Here is a 17,261-nt window from a genome sequence, read left to right as displayed (position 1 = left end):
ATATGTGGCCCTTCAGCTGAAATGCTCCTCTCGAGCTCTGTTCCTACATATCTATAGACCACCCAAATACTGTGCAAGCTTTTTTGATGACTTTACTGAACTGCTGTCTATAGTGTGTATTGACTTTGACCGTCTAGTCATTGTTGGTGATTTTAACATCCATGTTGACAACCCCCAGGACAGAGGGGCTAAATAACTGTTTTGTGTTCTTGATAGCTATGGACTGACTCAGCATGTGACGAGCCCACGCACAATAAGGGGCACACTCTGGACTTAATTATCTCAAAGGGTCTGAATATCTCTGAGGTTGTGGTGACTGATGTTGCACTCTGATCATTCCTGTGTTTTCTTTGAGAGCTCTATTTCTGTTCACAAAAATGTTCAAAAAGAGGTAACCACAAAGCGATATTTAACTGAAAACACTAGGGAAATGTTTACTCAGAATTTTTCTTCCACACTTGCCCCTGCTAACATCTCAGTAAATGAGCTAGTAAATCATTTTAATTCAAAAATTAAAAATGTTATAGATGCCATTGCTCCAACTAAGGTAAAGGAAGTGACTGGGAAGAAAATATCTCCATGGAGAAAGGCCATGACCGTGAGAGCAGAAAAAAAAGAGTGTCGAAAAGCTGAACGCAGGTGGCGAAAAACAAATCTCCAGGTGCACTTTGAAATCTATAAAGAGAGACTTGGCCTTTATAATTTGGAATTTAAATTTGCCCGACAGTCTTTCTTCTCTGATATCATTGCCAAAAACAAAAACAACGCACGTGCCTTGTTCGCTACCGTCGACAGACTAACTAACCCCCCAGTGTCAGAAGCCTCTGAATTTCTATCCACCAGGGCGTGCAATGATTTTGCCTCCTTCTTCACTGACAAAATTCAGAAAATCAGACAAGCAGTCAGTGCCTCTGCATCAGGAACAGCAAATGTTTTGTCTCTGTCCACCTAATATCAATTCAGACATCATGACACAATTCCATCAGATTAATGATAAAAACCTAGAGGACATTATACAACTTCTGAAATCCTCCTCCTGCTAACTTGATATTATTCCAACAGGGTTTTTCAAAAATGTTTTTCCTTGCATGGCCTCAGATCTACTTCATATAGTAAACAAGTCTCTTCACTCAGGTGTTTTTCCACAGGCCCTGAAAACTGCAGTCATTAAACCGCTCTTAAAAAAGCTAAATCTAGACGCTTCAGTAATGAACAATTACAGGCCCATATCAAACCTCCCATTTCTAGATAAAATCATTGAAAAAGTAGTCTTTCAACAGTTGAGTAATTTCTTGCATTTAAATAACTGTTTGGATGTGTTCCAGTCAGGATTTCGTCCAAACCACAGCACTGAGACTGCTCTTGTAAAGGTCTTCAATGACATCCACTTAAACACAGACAGTGGCAGAACTTCAGTGTTAGTATTATTAGATCTCAGTGCTGCGTTTGACACTGTTGACCACAACATATTACTAGACCGACTGGAAAACTGGGTGGGACTTTTGGAAACAGTTCTAAATTGGTTTGAATCCTACTTAAAGGACAGAAACAACTTTGTTTCTATAGGTAAATACACATCTGAGTTGACAAATATGACATGTGGTGTTCCTCAAGGCTCTATCTTGGGGCCTCTTCTCTTTAACATCTACATGCTACCACTGGCTCAGATAATGAAAAACAACAAAAAATAAGTTACCATAGCTATGCAGATGACACACACAAATTTACATAACCATTTCACCAGGAGACTATTCTCCAATTCAAACACTGAGTAAGTGCATTGAACAAATCAATGACTGGATGTGTCAGAACTTTCTCCAATTTAACAAAGACAAAACTGAGGTAATGGTTTTTGGAGCCAAGGCAGAACGTATAAAAGTTAGCACTGAGCGTCAGTCTGCAATGTTCAAAACAACAGATAAAGCCAGAAATCTAGGTGTAGTCATGGACTCTGACCTCAGTTTCAACAGTCACATTAAAACAGTTACTAAATCAGCCTACTATCACCTAAAGAACATATCTAGGATTAAAAGACTAATGTCACAGCAGGATTTGGAAAAACTTGTCCATGCCTTTATCTTCAGTAGACTCGACTACTGCAATGGTGTCTTCACAGGTCTCACTAAAAAATCTATTAGGAAGCTGCAGCTGATTCAGAACGCCGCTGCTCGAGTCCTCACTAACACTAAGAAAGTGGATCACATCACTCCTGTTCTGAAGTCTTTACACTGGCTTCCTGTGTGTCAAAGAATAGATTTCAAAATACTGCTGCTGGTTTATAAAGCACTGAATGGTTTAGGCCCAAAATACATTTCTGACCTCCTGCTAAATTATGAACCATCCAGATCTCTCAGGTCTTCAGGGACTGGTCAGCTTTCTGTCCCCAGAGTCAGAACTAAACATGGTAAAGCAGCGTTCAGTTATTATGCTCCAAATATCTATAACAAACTCCCAGAAACCTGCAGGTCCGCTGCAACTCTGACTACTTTTAAATCCAGGCTGAAGACTTTTCTTTTTGTCGCTGCTTTTAATTGAACTATTCATATCTTAGACTGCACTGTAACTTTGATCCATGTACTTTTTATTCATGTATTTTTTCTTTTATTATCTTTTACTGTTTTTAAATGCCTTTGTCTGAATGTCTTTCATTTTTGTAAAGCACTTTGAATTGCCTAGTGTTGAAAGGTGCTATATAAATAAACTTGCCTTGCCTAAACTCCTAACACTTACTGAAGATAATTGGAGACAATTATAATAAGCGAGTTTGAAATATGACTTTATAATAATGCTGTTTTCACAGTCACGCTAGACAGATGGGTTTAAGCTGCCTAGAAATCACTTTTTTGTCAGTCAGCCGAATAAAAAAACTAATTTGTGAAGTAAACAAGAGGAGAAATCATTCAGTCCTTAAGTTTATTACACAAGAAGAACAGCAAAGGCATCACCTTCATCATGATATGATTCATCACTTTGACCCAAAACCTGTACTACTCAGCTGAGTAATGTCCTGATATGTGACTATTCAGAGTTAGTAAAAGTAGAAAAAGGCTTTTTAATCTTTTTATCATAAGCATGGTAATCACTGCTATGCACAAAAGAAGGTTCTCATGATTGATGTTGGAAAACATCAGCAATGGGGGGAAAGCAAAATCAAATGTGATAACAATGCATTACATTTTTAAATGAGGAAAATGCATACAAGGAAACCAGGCTTTGGTACAAAGTTATAAAAAAAACCTCACATTTATTGTTACTGTGATCATGAGAAAAAAATAAAGCCAGTCGTGAATGCAAAGCTTACGTCAAGGTACGGTCCAGGCATGTATTGTGGGTAATATATTGAAGAAGGCAGAAATCAACAGTTGGTTCAGCACACAGAGAGGTGCTTAAGGGAAATCTCTGCTCTACCACCATGACACAGCATATTGTGTGTGTAACAGCATATTTTGTGCAAAAAAGCAGACAAAACATGTTGCACACAATTTACAAAATACAGTACTAGTAAATACATCATTCTGGATTTCATTTGGCTGGAAGTTTTTGGGATCATTTGACTATAAGCAAGCATCACTTTGTTGATACAGTATATATAAGACAGAAGTGGAGGGTACACTAGTCAAGGCTAGAATCCTGAGCGTAGGACGTCCATTCAGATGGTAGGCACGAATGAATGAGCGTGATGTGTTCACTCCACTGAGGCTATGCATGAAGCCAAGCATACTGCTGAATACGTGAAGCTGCTTCAGATCCTTTCCTTGCCTTTTTTGCTCAGTTAGGCTCCACTGGATGCCACATACTGTACATTCTAAAAACTGAGTGAAATCAAAACTAAAGCACTTCTGAGTCTGTAGGAGTGAACAAGGGTCTGGTATGTACAACAGTAATGAAAAGTGTTCAGAGGTTATCAAATAATGACAGTCTCTATGTGGAAGGCATGTGAGTAGGTAAAAGAGGAACTGTGATTGTGAAGGGGGAAGGATGGCTGCACAACGGGGGTGATGGAGGGAGAGGGGGAGGGTGAGGAGGAGGAGGTGGGGGAGCGGCTGGCCCATCGGGAGGGGCGGCGTCGGTTGGCAGGACGGGCAGGCCTGGAGAAGTTCTTCTGAGCGCAGGAGGAGTCGGAGGTGTCTTTGTTGTCCTGTTGACAAACAAATGAATTACCATTTAGGATTATCACACCGTTCTATCAACAATTAAAAACACACTAAGATACTTTACATTTTGTCACGTGTTCCATCTGAAGTCTTCTTGGGCCTAGGGGAAACAACAGGCATATTTCACAAAGGTCACACAGGTAGATCCCATTCCTTTTGGTAGGGAGGGAAGAGTCTGAAGTGGAATATCTGAAACCATGGCTCTGCTGCCACTTGGCAGGACTCTCCAGCATTTCATTTTGGACAGCGCTCCTCGGTTGAGGTTAAACCCAAGTGCGCTCCTCAGATTACATTCTTTTCATGAGGTCAAATAAAATTGGCTTGATAATTGCCCCCACGATTTTTCTATTTGCGTGAATTTAAAGCGGCGTAATCGCTTCAGCTTTCTCATTTCACTGCTATGCCAAGGGCATTTAGTCAGCTGGCTCCTTGCAGATACTTCTGTAATTACCACACAAAGGCCAGAAAAACACTTCTACTGTGGGGCCCGTGGAAGGAATGGGAGATGAAAGACGCGTTGATGAGGGTGAGAAACCTCCTGCCAAGTACTTTGGATGCCAGTTCCTTTAAGCAATGGAATGGCCCAGATGCACCGATAATAATGGAGGCTCTGGCCCGCTTCTGTCTCTTAGCACATACCAGAAATAAACAACATTCCCACCGGAGCTGTCCTCAGTCAAGGGCAATTGCTTAGTGTTTCAAAAAGAAATAAAACAGAACTAAATGTGTGGGTTCACCCAGGTCCACAGGTTTAATTGGCCTTAAAAATATATTTGACTCAATTAGGGTAAAACAAAATGCAGACTTACGGATGATATTCCAAGAGAATGCCTCTAAATGCTAACATCTGAACAGGGAATAGCACAGTTGCAATGCTTATATGTGACAGTGTGAATACAGACTGTATTTCAGACTCTACCCACCTGCACTGTTAGATGTACCTCTTCCACACACATGTTGCTGTAGCTGCCGAGCTGTGAGTGTGTGGTGTGTGAGCTGTGTGAGTTCTGCGTGTGTCTCAGAGTGGGGGGTAAGTGCAGAGGGTTCATGTCCAGCATGTCCACTTCTATGTCCTGCCCAACGCAGGCGTTTGGACTCAAAGCCGGCTTGTTTGGCTGGCTCTGGTTCAGCTGAGCCCGGGCTGCGCTCTCGTAATTCTTCAGAATCCTTTCCACCGCCCCGTAGTTGGACCTGGATCCCTCGGGCCGTGGGTATGCAGCCAGAGTGAGGGCCTTCCAGGGATGCTCGTTCATCATTCGAGGCCCGGGCCTGGAGGAGTCCGACTGGGAGGCAGGAGCAGGCTTCTGCTGTACCTGCTGCCCTGGCTGTGTCTGGAGTGAGACTGACTGACACTTGGCTCCATGGGGATTCCCATTCTTGGAGCTGGAAATGTCCCCATTCTGACGTGGCTGGGTGTTTGCAGGCTCAGGGAAGAGAGGCTCTGTAGCCGCTCTGTGATGGGTTTTCCTGGAAGGACTGCTCGCTGTAGAAACTTTGTGCGTGACCTCAGAACGGGTTGCAGGGGAGATGATTGTTGCAGCCTCCCTGACTTTAATCTGTTCGGATGAAGGTTCAGAGGGCACTTCTTGCTTCATTCTGACCTCTTGACCTTCAGGACTACATCTAATTTTCCTTGGCTGGACCTTGTGGTTCTGAGGTGTTGCATTTGAGGTGGAGGGAGATAATATGACATCAGGATGCATACCAATGACTGTAGTGGTGACACCAGTACAATGTGGCTGACATGGCTTCTCACTGGGAGGTAAAATCTCATCTGATGCCGAAGTTGGTGGAAAGACTGGTTGGCTGCCAACATCTGCTGCTGTTAAACGGTCCTTTTCCTTTACGCCACGGCCCATCTCAGCCTGAAACAACGTCCTGTTGAACTCGGCAGTTTTTTGCTCCAGCAGTATGTTTCTTCTGGAGCCCTTGAGGTTAGGGGCAGCAGGCGGTATGTCAAGAGAGGACAAGAGCAGATCTAAAGGTAATTCTTTGACAGTCGGAGGCATTTGTAGCTCGGGGCTTTTATGGTTTCCTGGGCAGTAATCATTTTTTCCAGCAGTCAATATGTTGACTTCAGAGAAGCTCTTCTGGACAGTCCCGCATGTGGACAGCTTGTTGCCGGTAAACTTGCTTCCATCACAGGACCAGCGGTTGTGGCAGCAGCCCATATAACGTTCAGAGTTAGTAGGCACAGCGCAGGATGCTACGACGCCGTCTTTTAAAACTTTGCCTTCGTTTTCTTGCAGCATAGCCTCGAACTTCCTGACAATAGACGGGCTGCTACATTTTTTATCCACGATTACAGAGGGGCTTTGGCACTTCTCTATTGTGGCCATGGGGGATTCTGGGATGTAGAGTTCAGTGTCTGAGTGGGTGGGGGAGCTCTGAATCCAGGAGGTGATGCGGGGAGGGATGGGTGGAGCCTCTGTATCGACCTCAAAGAGTAGTTCAGGGCTCGTCTGTGTTTCTCGGTAGCTGTCTGGATCAGCTGCTCTCCAGGATTTGCTCGGCCCTCTGTCATCCCGCCAAGTGTTATCGGGTGTCATGGTGATCCAGTTCTCCCTCTCCAAGGCCCGAAAGTCATCGTAAATCTGGCTGAGGTCGCAGGGAGGATCACCCACCTCCAGTTGGGTTTTATCGTGACTGAACAACTTGTCGCGCTCCTCAGGTAAGATCAGGGATTCAGATCGAGTCCTGAAGGGAATGAAATGCGTTAGGTCTTATAGCTAGAGCATCAAGACAAAACAGACACAGTGATTACCATCGTTCCCTTCTGACGACAGGACGGGAACATAGCAGAGAGGAATTATTTACCTCTTATCCCCACTCTTCTTTCTGATCTCATCCTGGTAGCTGCAAAGCTCCTCGCTGACACGGGCTATCTCCTTCAGAGCCTGAGCACAGGGAGAAGAGTCACACATGATGGATACTGTGTATTGTTGAAGAACTGTACAAATACAACTTTGAAGATGAAGAAGATAAAGGGGATTATGTGTTCAAAGAGCCAAGGAATGACAGAAATACATATACAGGCAAAGACAAGCAAAGGAATGCCGACCACACCAATGATTCTAACTGTAGTCTGTTTTTAACAAATAGAGAAATAGTTTCAAACACTCACAGCATTGAGAGCAGTGGTGTTCCTCTTCTTCTCAGTTCCGTAACTCAGCTCTGCCCAATGAAGGCTTTCTTCAGGACTAACATGGACATTGCCTTCAGTGACATTTGAGACGTTTTTCTGTTGCTCTCCGCTGCCAGGAGCTCCATGAAACATAGCATCCAACTCCATGATATCCACAGCTTTCTTGCTATCATAGTCTGAGTCTTTCTGCCAGGTGCCTCTGTATCTTAACTCCTCCAGCAGCTCAGGTTGTGAGTGGACATTCTGAGTGAACTGAGCATCAACATATGTATTCAGGCTGTCTGCGTGTAAGCAAGAGGTGTGGTGACCGTCTCTGCCGACAAATTCACTGCTGCTGTTTCTGTTGCCACTGAAACTGGGTAAAGGTGGATGTGTGATGGACTCCGGGTGACTGCTGCTGCTGCTGAGCAGCTCGCTGTCACTAAGCACACTGGAGCCGGTGCTGGACGAGCGGATGCTGAGTCTGTGAACAGCATCATCGTCCTGCTGCCTCCCACTGTCCAGCCCGCTTTCTTCTCGCTTGGTCCCCACGTCACAGTACAGCTGGAAAACAGGAGGAGAGAATGAAGGTAGTCCCAGAATGGTCCTTTTGTAATCTAAAATGTCTTTTTAAGGGGGAATTTCTACATTGTATTTTGCTGCAGCTAGGAACAAAAACTATGCATTGACATTTGTCTGATGAAATGATTAGATCATCTATAAGACAGAAATGTACACCTCAGTCAAAGTATTTTTGTTCATAATGCCTCTAGTCTTGCTGAATGGTTATAATGAGAGGATATACAAAATATGAGTCTAGAACAAAGGTCACACAATATAAATAATGTCCTAATAAAACTATACGAACAGTGCAATATTGTATTATTCCACACTCACAAATAGATTTGGGATGAGGAGACAGCATTGCAACTAATTATAAGAACATATTTAGCCCACAGAGGATTACAAAAAAACATTCAAAGAATGATTTCACTACAATTGGGTAACCTCTGGCTTCCTGCCATGAGATCCCAAAATAGTAAGCATTTCATGTTTACTGGGCTCCGTTCCCATCACGTGATTTCTAGATGAAATAGTGCCTTTTAGTCCTCTGCTGTTTTCCTCTCATTTCTGGTCAGAGGGACGAATGTGAGCCACATGTTCTTTTCATAGCAAATTGTTACAGTGCCTTTGCACTAAGTCCAACTACTTTTGTACGGCTTGCCTTATTAAAAACAGTAAGTTGCTCCATGTCACATTTTGACTCAGGCATTGTTACCACACATGCTTCACTCTTTTCTTTATGTTTGTACCTCTTTATGGGCCATTTGTTTGCTCTTGACTCCCTTTCTGCCTAACCTAATCCTTTTATACTTTCCATTATTTCCCATATAAACCACCATTTTCACACAACAACTTTATTATAAGGACAGCTCACATGATCAGGCATATTTCCCAAAAATAAGTTTCCATGAAAAAAAAATGCATGAATAATGAGAGCGCTGTTTGAATCAATGTTCTCCGTTCTATTTAAAAAGATGTGAAAATAAAGTTTGATTGTGAAAGAAAACTCTTTTCTGTGCTGGCCTTTTGACTATCTCTTGTAAAGGTCTTTCTGTTTCATGCCAGCTTCTCCGTCTACATCACTCCAGGTCATAGAATACAATCATTTAATGTCACTAGACATAGGGCTGTGCAATTGTATCGTATTTTAATCGCGATTACGATTATGGCTTGCGACGATTATGAAAACAGCATAATTGACAAAATACGATTATTTTGCTGGGTGCGCTTTCGCCCCTCCCTAAAAGCCCACTCGGCCACGTGGGAGTGACATGTGTTGTGAGTGTTCAGCGCGAGCGAAGATGTCAGAACAAGAGCAGCAACTAGTTAAAAAGAAGGGTACAACTATTTCCACTATTTGCAAGTACTTTGGCTTTCAGGAGTCCGACGTGGAGCAAAATAAAGTACAGTGCAGGATTTGTTACCAGGTTGTGTTGGCACCACACGCTAACACAACCAATCTCTTTAATCATCTGAAATACAACCACAAAGTGCAATACGACCGGGCAGTAATACAACAAAAAGCAGATGCCCGCTCGACTTCATCCACCACATCATCACAGTCATCGATTCAGGATGACTACGCGACGAGCTCGCAGAGACACAGAGATATTACAGGTGCCATTACATTCCACATCGCTAAAGATATGTGCCCAGTTAGCACTGTTAGCAACCAGGGCTTTAAGCAACTTGTCAACACGTTGGACACGCGTTACGCGATGCCGTCTCGGTATTATTTCAGCAGGTCTGCGCTGCCTGCACTATGTGACAAATGCCGTGGGGAAGTTGAGAGAGATGTGGCTTCAGCTGACTACTTTGCTACCACAACAGAGCTATGGTCTAGCCCAGGGGTGCCCAACCAGTCGATCGCGAGATGTGTCTAAAAATAGAACAACAATATTCTGTTTTATGTCCTGTAACATAATCTTCCTGTGCCAGAATAATGCACTTGAACGCATCAAAGCTTTGTGATTGGCCGGCGTCACCCCATGTGTCGGGCGTGGCTGAGGGTCTTCAGTACAGGTGGCAATATCGTCACCTGCCTGCGCTCATCTCTGAAACCAGACCATGTAAACAGGCTGGTGTTTCTTGCAAAACATCTTTAAGAGATGACACGAGCAGCCCTACCAGCATTTGCCATGGTGGCATAAACATTTTTATTTGGTCTTAAATTGTAGTTCAACATTTATTTCCTGTTACTTCTGGACCATGACGGTTGGCCAGCCTTCAACGTTTAACTGAGTGGAATATGTTGAATATGTTTTACCAACATGTTGGCTATATGTTAAGGAGTTTTCAGTAGGTTGTGACAGTGCACTGCATCATATTTGATTTAATTTATTTGGGTCTAATTTATTTTTATTTATCATATTAATATATGTTTAGTATGGTTTTGGAAGTGCGCTCCAACATATTTGTTGATCTTGTTTATTGGTAAAATATGATTTGTTTTAAAGTTCAATAAATGGTCGATGAATAATCGTCAAAATAATCGTGAATCAATTATTGACCCAAATAATCGTGATTATGATTTTTGCCATAATCGCACAGCCCTACTAGACATGTACAATGAGAGAACTAAATGCTTCTCCCTTTTAAAAGGTGCCGTCTCAATCACTGCCTCTGTCTCAGTACAGAGATCAGAGAAATGGAAGAGCCACTCCTTCCTTTCCTCACTCTGCAGCCTGATCAGGGATATTGTTTTGACAGTGTTGATGCTGAACAGGATGTGTAGGAGGGAAGTGTTACACTCTGCTCAGTGCATGGGAAGCCATACATCCTACACAAAATAAAGTATTTCACAAGTTTGGAAATGGTTCTACTTGATCTAGTTTTCCACTTGCCTTACTTTTACCTAAATCCAGTGGTGATGGGGAAGCCAGATCTCTTGTTTAAGTTAAAGTAGCAATACTCAAATACTCTGGTACAAGTATAATTAAGAAAGTACTTAAGAAAAGTATCGGTATCCACATCCACAAAAGTATTGCCCATTTCAGAATCATATATATGAATGACTAGATTATGATACATGATTAATGTGTTCATTACAGCTGTTATGGTGAAGCTTTTGTATTTACTGCTGCTGGATTCTTTTACCTACAATTATATATATAAATGTTTATTTATTTATTTGTATTCTAATAATCTGAATCTGTAAAGTAACTACATATGTCAATGTAGTGAATGGAAATGTACAATATGAAAGAAATGAAGCACAATGTGTATATTACACTTAATATAAAGTTGGTAACATACAAGTACCTTAAATTATACCAAATACAAAGTTGGTAACGTACAAGTACCTTCAATTATACCCAATACAAAGTTGGTAACGTACAAGTACCTTCAATTATACCCAATACAAAGTTGGTAACGTACAAGTACCTTCAATTATACCCAATACAAAGTTGGTAACGTACAAGTACCTTCAATTATACCCAATACAAAGTTGGTAACGTACAAGTACCTTCAATTATACTTAATAATTAAATAAATTGTATTTAATTAAGGCTGTCTAAATCCAGCCTTAACCCCAAGCCAATTAATAAAACTAGTAGAAAATGCAGAAATATTATAATTCAGACAGTTACCTCCTCTATTTTTCTCTGCATGTCCTTCAGCTGGCACTCCCATTCCCTCCTCTCCAAATCAAACTTCTCCAGCAGCTCGGCTTTCTCCCTCACCCAGTCCCTCTCGTTGTGCTCCAGGCGACAGCGTAGGTCCATGGCTGTGGAGTGTGTGTCCGCCAGGAGCCTCCGCTGCTCTTCCCTCTCCCGGCGGAGAGACGATGTCTCGCCGTGCTGCTCTCGAGCACTCCGTGACGCCACAGATCGAGGACCGGCGGCTGACTGGACCCCTCCACTGACCAAACCAGCACCCTCTCTAGCCTCCAGCTGTAGAGATAGACAGGGAGTGCAGAGGGCACGGAGGAGGAGAGAGAAGGCAGCCAGGAGATGCAAGGGGATAGAGTGGGAGAGAGACAGTGGAGAAAGGTCAGTGGTGATAAGGGATTTGGAGAAAAAGAAGAGAGCCAGACGGAGAGACAAGCAAGCCAGGAATGAGAGGAATTGGAATTAAGAGAATGAAGGAGTGGCAGGAAGAGAAGGTGGAGGAAGTGGGGGGATAATGCACCACAGGGACGAGTGGGTTCAGGGGAGGGAAGAGGGAGAAGAGAGAAGGGATTGAAAGAACTCACAGAGTTCAGAGTGCAAGTCTCTTTTCTATGGTACTTCTCTAACACAGGATGCAGTGCAGGAAATATGTCTGCAGAGGATGCATGTGGCCTCAATCAAATGATACTCCGGGTGCCAGTTTTTAGGGAAACAACCACTCATACAAAGAGGATCTTTCAACACAAATACAACAGACTTTCTGATTCTGTGCAAAACATTACGGAAATGTCTATTTTATTAGGTTCAAGTGGACATTTTTGTTACGTTAATGATATTACTTTGCCTCTATTCAATGCCATTTTCAAGCAAAATACCCTGGGCATTTCCCCTGGAAAGCTCACTCTAGTGGGGCCAAGAAATGAACCAAAGAATGTTGCAACTTTAGAAATGTTGAAACCAAGTCAGGGTTTACTGTGAGAAAAAAGGCCTGAAAACTGACAGAATCTGATGAAGATGTATATCTTGGTGGTCTGGTTTGTATGTTTACATAAGGTCATTGCGTTAAGAGGGTATTATCTGTTATAGAGGCTTTTTTCGTGTTTAGAATTTGAGAATAAGAGTGTGTTTAAGTCCATTCTGTGGTAAATATGTACATTTATATTTCTTATAAAAAAAAAAAAAACAGGAAAGATACCAAGACAACGCCTGAGCATGTGTGTGTACGTAGTGTGTACTAGAAAGAGCAAAATAATGCATACGAGCATGTCTGAGTGTGTTATTTCAGTGTTCAGTCACAGACAGCGACCAAAGCCTTCTTACAAGCCACGGTGCTATTTCTGCATGTGGCCTGGGGTCATGAAATGATGGTGGATAAAAACAAGCCAACCCTTTCCGTCTGCCTGTGGCTCTTCTAGAAGTTCACCACAATTACAGATGGATGCTGATGGGTGCTGTCCACAGTCTATTTAAACACCCAAAAGTAAACAAATAGTAGAAGTGCAAAAGTTAAGAGGATAGTAGTCAAAATTAGACAGCTGAAGGATTTATTGTTGATTAAAATAAAACTGTCTTCTTAAGGGAAACTCCAGAGACTTAATATGCAAACAGGTTAGGGAACACACATACACACACCTCTCATTCTCACTGAGCCATCTCCTGCTACCATTAAACACTCTGTCCGTTACTGTATTATTGCACATTAAGGTAACTGTGTCACCACGGTGACCCACTATAAATAGCGGTCACACAGCCTTGCGCAAAGTCACATTCCGAGGGTAGGTTATGAGACGAGGTAAACGGAGGAGGGGGAGTTGACCGCTCGGACAGAGTGAGATGTGTCCTAGCTAACAGCAGCTTTCATAAATCAGAGGCATGCGCATAAATATGCCAGGAAATATCGGTTCTGGGACCTTGGATGCTTGCTTGGTATTTTGCGGTAAGTGCCCCAAAAAGAATGTGGAAACAACATACAGTACTTACACTCACAGCCAAAGCCGATTATGGAGAAGATTTTGTAATTAAAATATCAAGAATAGAACAAGTATACAACTGTTCATAAGCTACTGTGTTGATGCTTTATGAACCAAGCCGATTTCAAATGTATATAATGATTTGTCTGTTTTTTGCTACAGTGCTTTGGTTTCCTGACGTAAACGAGCTGCTGACTATAGCTAAAGAAATGGGTCAAAACATGTCAGATGGGTACATTTTATGGATGAAACTTCATCAATAAGGCAATAATGTAGTACTACTCTAGGACATCTTTACCATGACAACTTGCAAATGCTTTTTCACTTACAACTTCACTCGCAGTGAACTTCCAGACTTAAAATTCCAAAAAACTGGACCAGGTCCTTAAGTATCCACCACTTGTTCCATTCACTCACTTTAGGTTTGTATAATACACTTGGCTGCGCGGATAATCTTTTATTCTAGCCGCCTCCTTCTGATTGGGTTGCCGTCAGCGTGATCAGTATCAGCATTCAAACTATCAAATACTTCACCTCCTTTAAACCCTCCGTTTCCTCTCTGTCTGAGTTCATATGGGCTCTTTCCTGCACTGACAAAGTGAAGCCAGCATGTGGAAAAAGGACAGAGGAGTTATTCACCCATGCTGAAATTGCTCACATTTCACTTCCAAGTGAATTGAAGTTACACCCATGTTGCTCTACTGACACTTTGTATTGATTTGCAGTCTTGTCTATTTCTTCATCGCCCTTTTGTTTCTCGTGTTTTTCTACTATACACTTATAACTAGAAAATGACACAGCATGTTTTCTAACATCTCTCCTCTCTTTCCCCTATCTGTCCTCAGCCTCTACAACCAGACAAGCTACGCCGGGTGCGCACACTACCCACAGTATCCTACTAAAGTCATTCATTTGAAACATGATTGTGATCCTGAAGGTTGTTTTCTTTGCAAACTAAATATGGGCGATGCATGTTAGAAATTATTGTGTTTAGACTGCTCCTACCGCTAAGCCATGCTGGCTTTGTTGCAGAAGAAATCTCCAAGGAGAGAAAACCATAGAGACTACTGCATGTTTCAAATTGGGTATAATAAATATATTAAATATGCAATAATGAGGAGCAGTCTCTCCTGGGGAAGGCCAATAGCAGACTCTTTTTTTTTCTTACAATTGCTTTTATTGGTACTCTTGTGCCAATACCTGTGCAACAAACAAAAGCACCTTTGTTCTTAGTGTGTCTGTATCAATAGCTGTGATTATCAAAAATACCTTTTTGTTCGGTCTGGTAACTTTTGAACCTGGTAACTTAAAGGTACCATGTCATGGCCATTTCCACTGATCATAATTCCATTGTTGAGGTCTACTAAAATAGATTTATATTGTGCAATTTTCCAAACTCACATTGGTTTCTCATACAGCATCTCTGTATAGTATCTGTATTCACCAGGTATTTACTCTCTGTCCTAAACAGCTTGTAGGAGCTCCTGACCCCCACCTCCCTGTGAGCCCAGTGTGCTCTGATTGGTCGAGACGTTGCGAGGCTCGCTGCTCAGTGAGCTGGCTTACTGGTGTGGTTTACGGGACGGCGAGACAGCGCGAAACTCATCCTGAGCACACACAAACACTCACAGCCGAAGTAAAAAAACAAAACTGATATTGAGTAAGAAAAAGGTTTATAACGCTGTGAGAATGGGTCTCGTCTATTACCAACTAGGGAGCTCTATGCAAGTCAATGGGACTCCCTGTTAGATGAAAATGTACGCTAAAGGTCCTGGTGTGTGAGGAGCTCCGCGGATTGGTCCATTTTGGTTCCGGGAACCGCATGACGTCATGCGGTTCCCGGAAGAAACAAATGGAAAAAGAGAAATCTCCAACGAGGCGTTTTGGGTCAGCACAGGCAGGTCTTTTCTGTGTTAGAGTTTTACTCGCTACAGGGTGTACTTTGAGGGTTTGTGACTCTGCAGACCGTTTACATGCAGAAAAAGCTACATAACACACAAGGGGACGGGTAATAACCAGAAAAGCATGACATGGGACCTTTAAGGAAATGTCCAATATGAACCTCAATAAGAAGAGGTTTTCTGAAAAGGAAACGTCATCATAACTAGTCAGGGACTGTGTTCAGACAATCAGATGTGAAAAGACTAAGGACAGTTCATTACAAAAATGTAATACAGTTTACTCTTTGCTAAAACAAACTACTTTTACCTAATTATAGGGAAAATGTGATTTCAACATCTTTGCTTATGATCCATTGCCATGTTACATTTCTTGACTCTAAAAGCAGACCAGTAGACTTTGGTTTTAGACCTGTTACAAATATGTAAGTGCCTCATCATGAGGGAGAAAGGTGCAGAAGTCTGTAAATAATTATTTTAATCACTGAGCTGGGAATGTTTTTAAGACAATTTGACAAGCACCCATATATTAGCACTTGGTAAACACATACCAAAAACTATAAACTGTGGCAGGATGTGGCATCAACACAAAACAACTTTTACAACGGAGCTTACCCCGCCCAGGATGGCGTAACTCCAAGTCACATTTTCCTTGGCCCTTTTGTGGTCTGCGTGTTTTTTGCAAATGTATAAAGAAAGAAAACATCATGAAATCTCCGCTGTCCCAAACAAAACAACCTGATTATTCTCCAGAGTGGCGGGCAATTCGAATAGAGATTGCCTTAAATGCACATCAGCATCTCGGTATAAACATCAGTGTGGTATAAAGTCATGCAGTAGATTAAGCCTCTTTCTCCCATTGCCACAATGGGCTTTGCAAACACAAAACAGAAGTGTAAAAGTCTCTGCTTTTATAAGGCTCTCTGTCAGCCACACTGTGAGAAAGCACAGAGGCAGCAGGACAAAGAGAGGAGCTCAACAGCAACACTGAGGGATCTACTCACACAGAGCAGAATGCATTATGGCAGTTAAACCATCTGCAATCAGGGGAAACCATGTTACTACTGAATATGTACTAGGACAAGGTAAAGTCTGTTGTGTCAGCAGTGGTCTTGCACCACCTTGTTCATTTCTAGCATTACATTTTTGAGCTTCATCACTCCACTCAAAAAACGCTTTGTAGACCGAACAAGAGGAGAGCTGTGTGATGGGTGAATGCGTGACCAATCAGTTTGAAGTCGTGATAGGAATCATATGGGGCTCGACTGGCAGATAATGAAACACTGTCATCACAAAAACTAGAGATATGGCGAGTCCTGAGACACACAAAGAATGCCAGCATGTAAAGGGAACAAACGCTGAGCAGAATTTAAAGTTTTATTTTCTTCTAATCAGGTTTAGACTTCTAAAGGCAACCAAATAAATCCATCTACTGATGCAACCAGAACAAATCCATTCATGCCACTGTGCTTTGAAGAATAGCCATTCATGGTCCTTCAAGTGTTCCGTGCAATGCCTGACACAGCGTGGCACTGGTATGCACACTTAACCTCCACGTTTTTTCTTCCCATTTAAAAAGAGGAAAAAAAATCACTAACAGTAGCCGTCCCAGGGGGGAAACAAACGGGTAAATGTTTCATACTGAGAGTCGGCTGCTAAGAGCAAAGTTTGGTGTCTGGCTGAGGGGCGGATATAGGTTTGACTACTATGTGCAAATCTTTTGTCTAAGCTCAGGCTTGAGTTGGATGGATGCCAGCGTGACTTATCACCCTGACATGTGGGTGGCACAGGAGGCCATCCCAATTTACACCAAACTGGCTAGACATGCACACACATGAGAAAATACTCAATATATATTAAAGTGCACTACTTGGTATTGCTGTTAAGTAAGTTTAGTATTACTTTGTATTTGTCCAGAAATAGTGCATGCACCTGCACAC

General features: G+C 42.3%; 1 protein-coding gene across 6 annotated transcripts in view; it reads right to left on the bottom strand.

Annotated features, from left to right (window-relative positions):
* Positions 1 to 2,894: 2,894 nt before the first annotated feature.
* The window catches only part of LOC117537463 (protein SOGA3-like), a 29,185-nt gene continuing 14,818 nt past the window's right edge, over positions 2,895 to 17,261 (bottom strand). For 3 of the 6 annotated variants that reach the window (XM_034202694.1, XM_034202695.1, XM_034202692.1), the window contains exons 3-7: positions 11,433 to 11,735; positions 7,279 to 7,842; positions 6,972 to 7,051; positions 5,078 to 6,851; positions 2,895 to 4,138 (exon numbers count right to left, since the gene is read on the bottom strand). In XM_034202694.1, the coding sequence (XP_034058585.1) occupies positions 3,905 to 4,138; positions 5,078 to 6,851; positions 6,972 to 7,051; positions 7,279 to 7,842; positions 11,433 to 11,567 (2,787 nt within the window). In that variant the 5' untranslated portion in view covers positions 11,568 to 11,735 and the 3' untranslated portion in view covers positions 2,895 to 3,904. Of the gene's footprint in view, positions 4,139 to 4,218; positions 4,255 to 5,077; positions 6,852 to 6,971; positions 7,052 to 7,278; positions 7,843 to 11,432; positions 11,736 to 17,261 lie in introns of those variants that run through there. The other 3 variants (XM_034202697.1, XM_034202696.1, XM_034202693.1) reach the window with 2 other exon arrangements.

This window comes from Gymnodraco acuticeps, unplaced genomic scaffold (assembly GCF_902827175.1).
Source record: "Gymnodraco acuticeps unplaced genomic scaffold, fGymAcu1.1, whole genome shotgun sequence".
NCBI classification, from domain to species: domain Eukaryota; kingdom Metazoa; phylum Chordata; class Actinopteri; order Perciformes; family Bathydraconidae; genus Gymnodraco; species Gymnodraco acuticeps.
The sequence above is the reverse complement of the archived record's forward strand: the minus strand, read 5'-3'. Positions and strand labels throughout refer to the sequence as shown.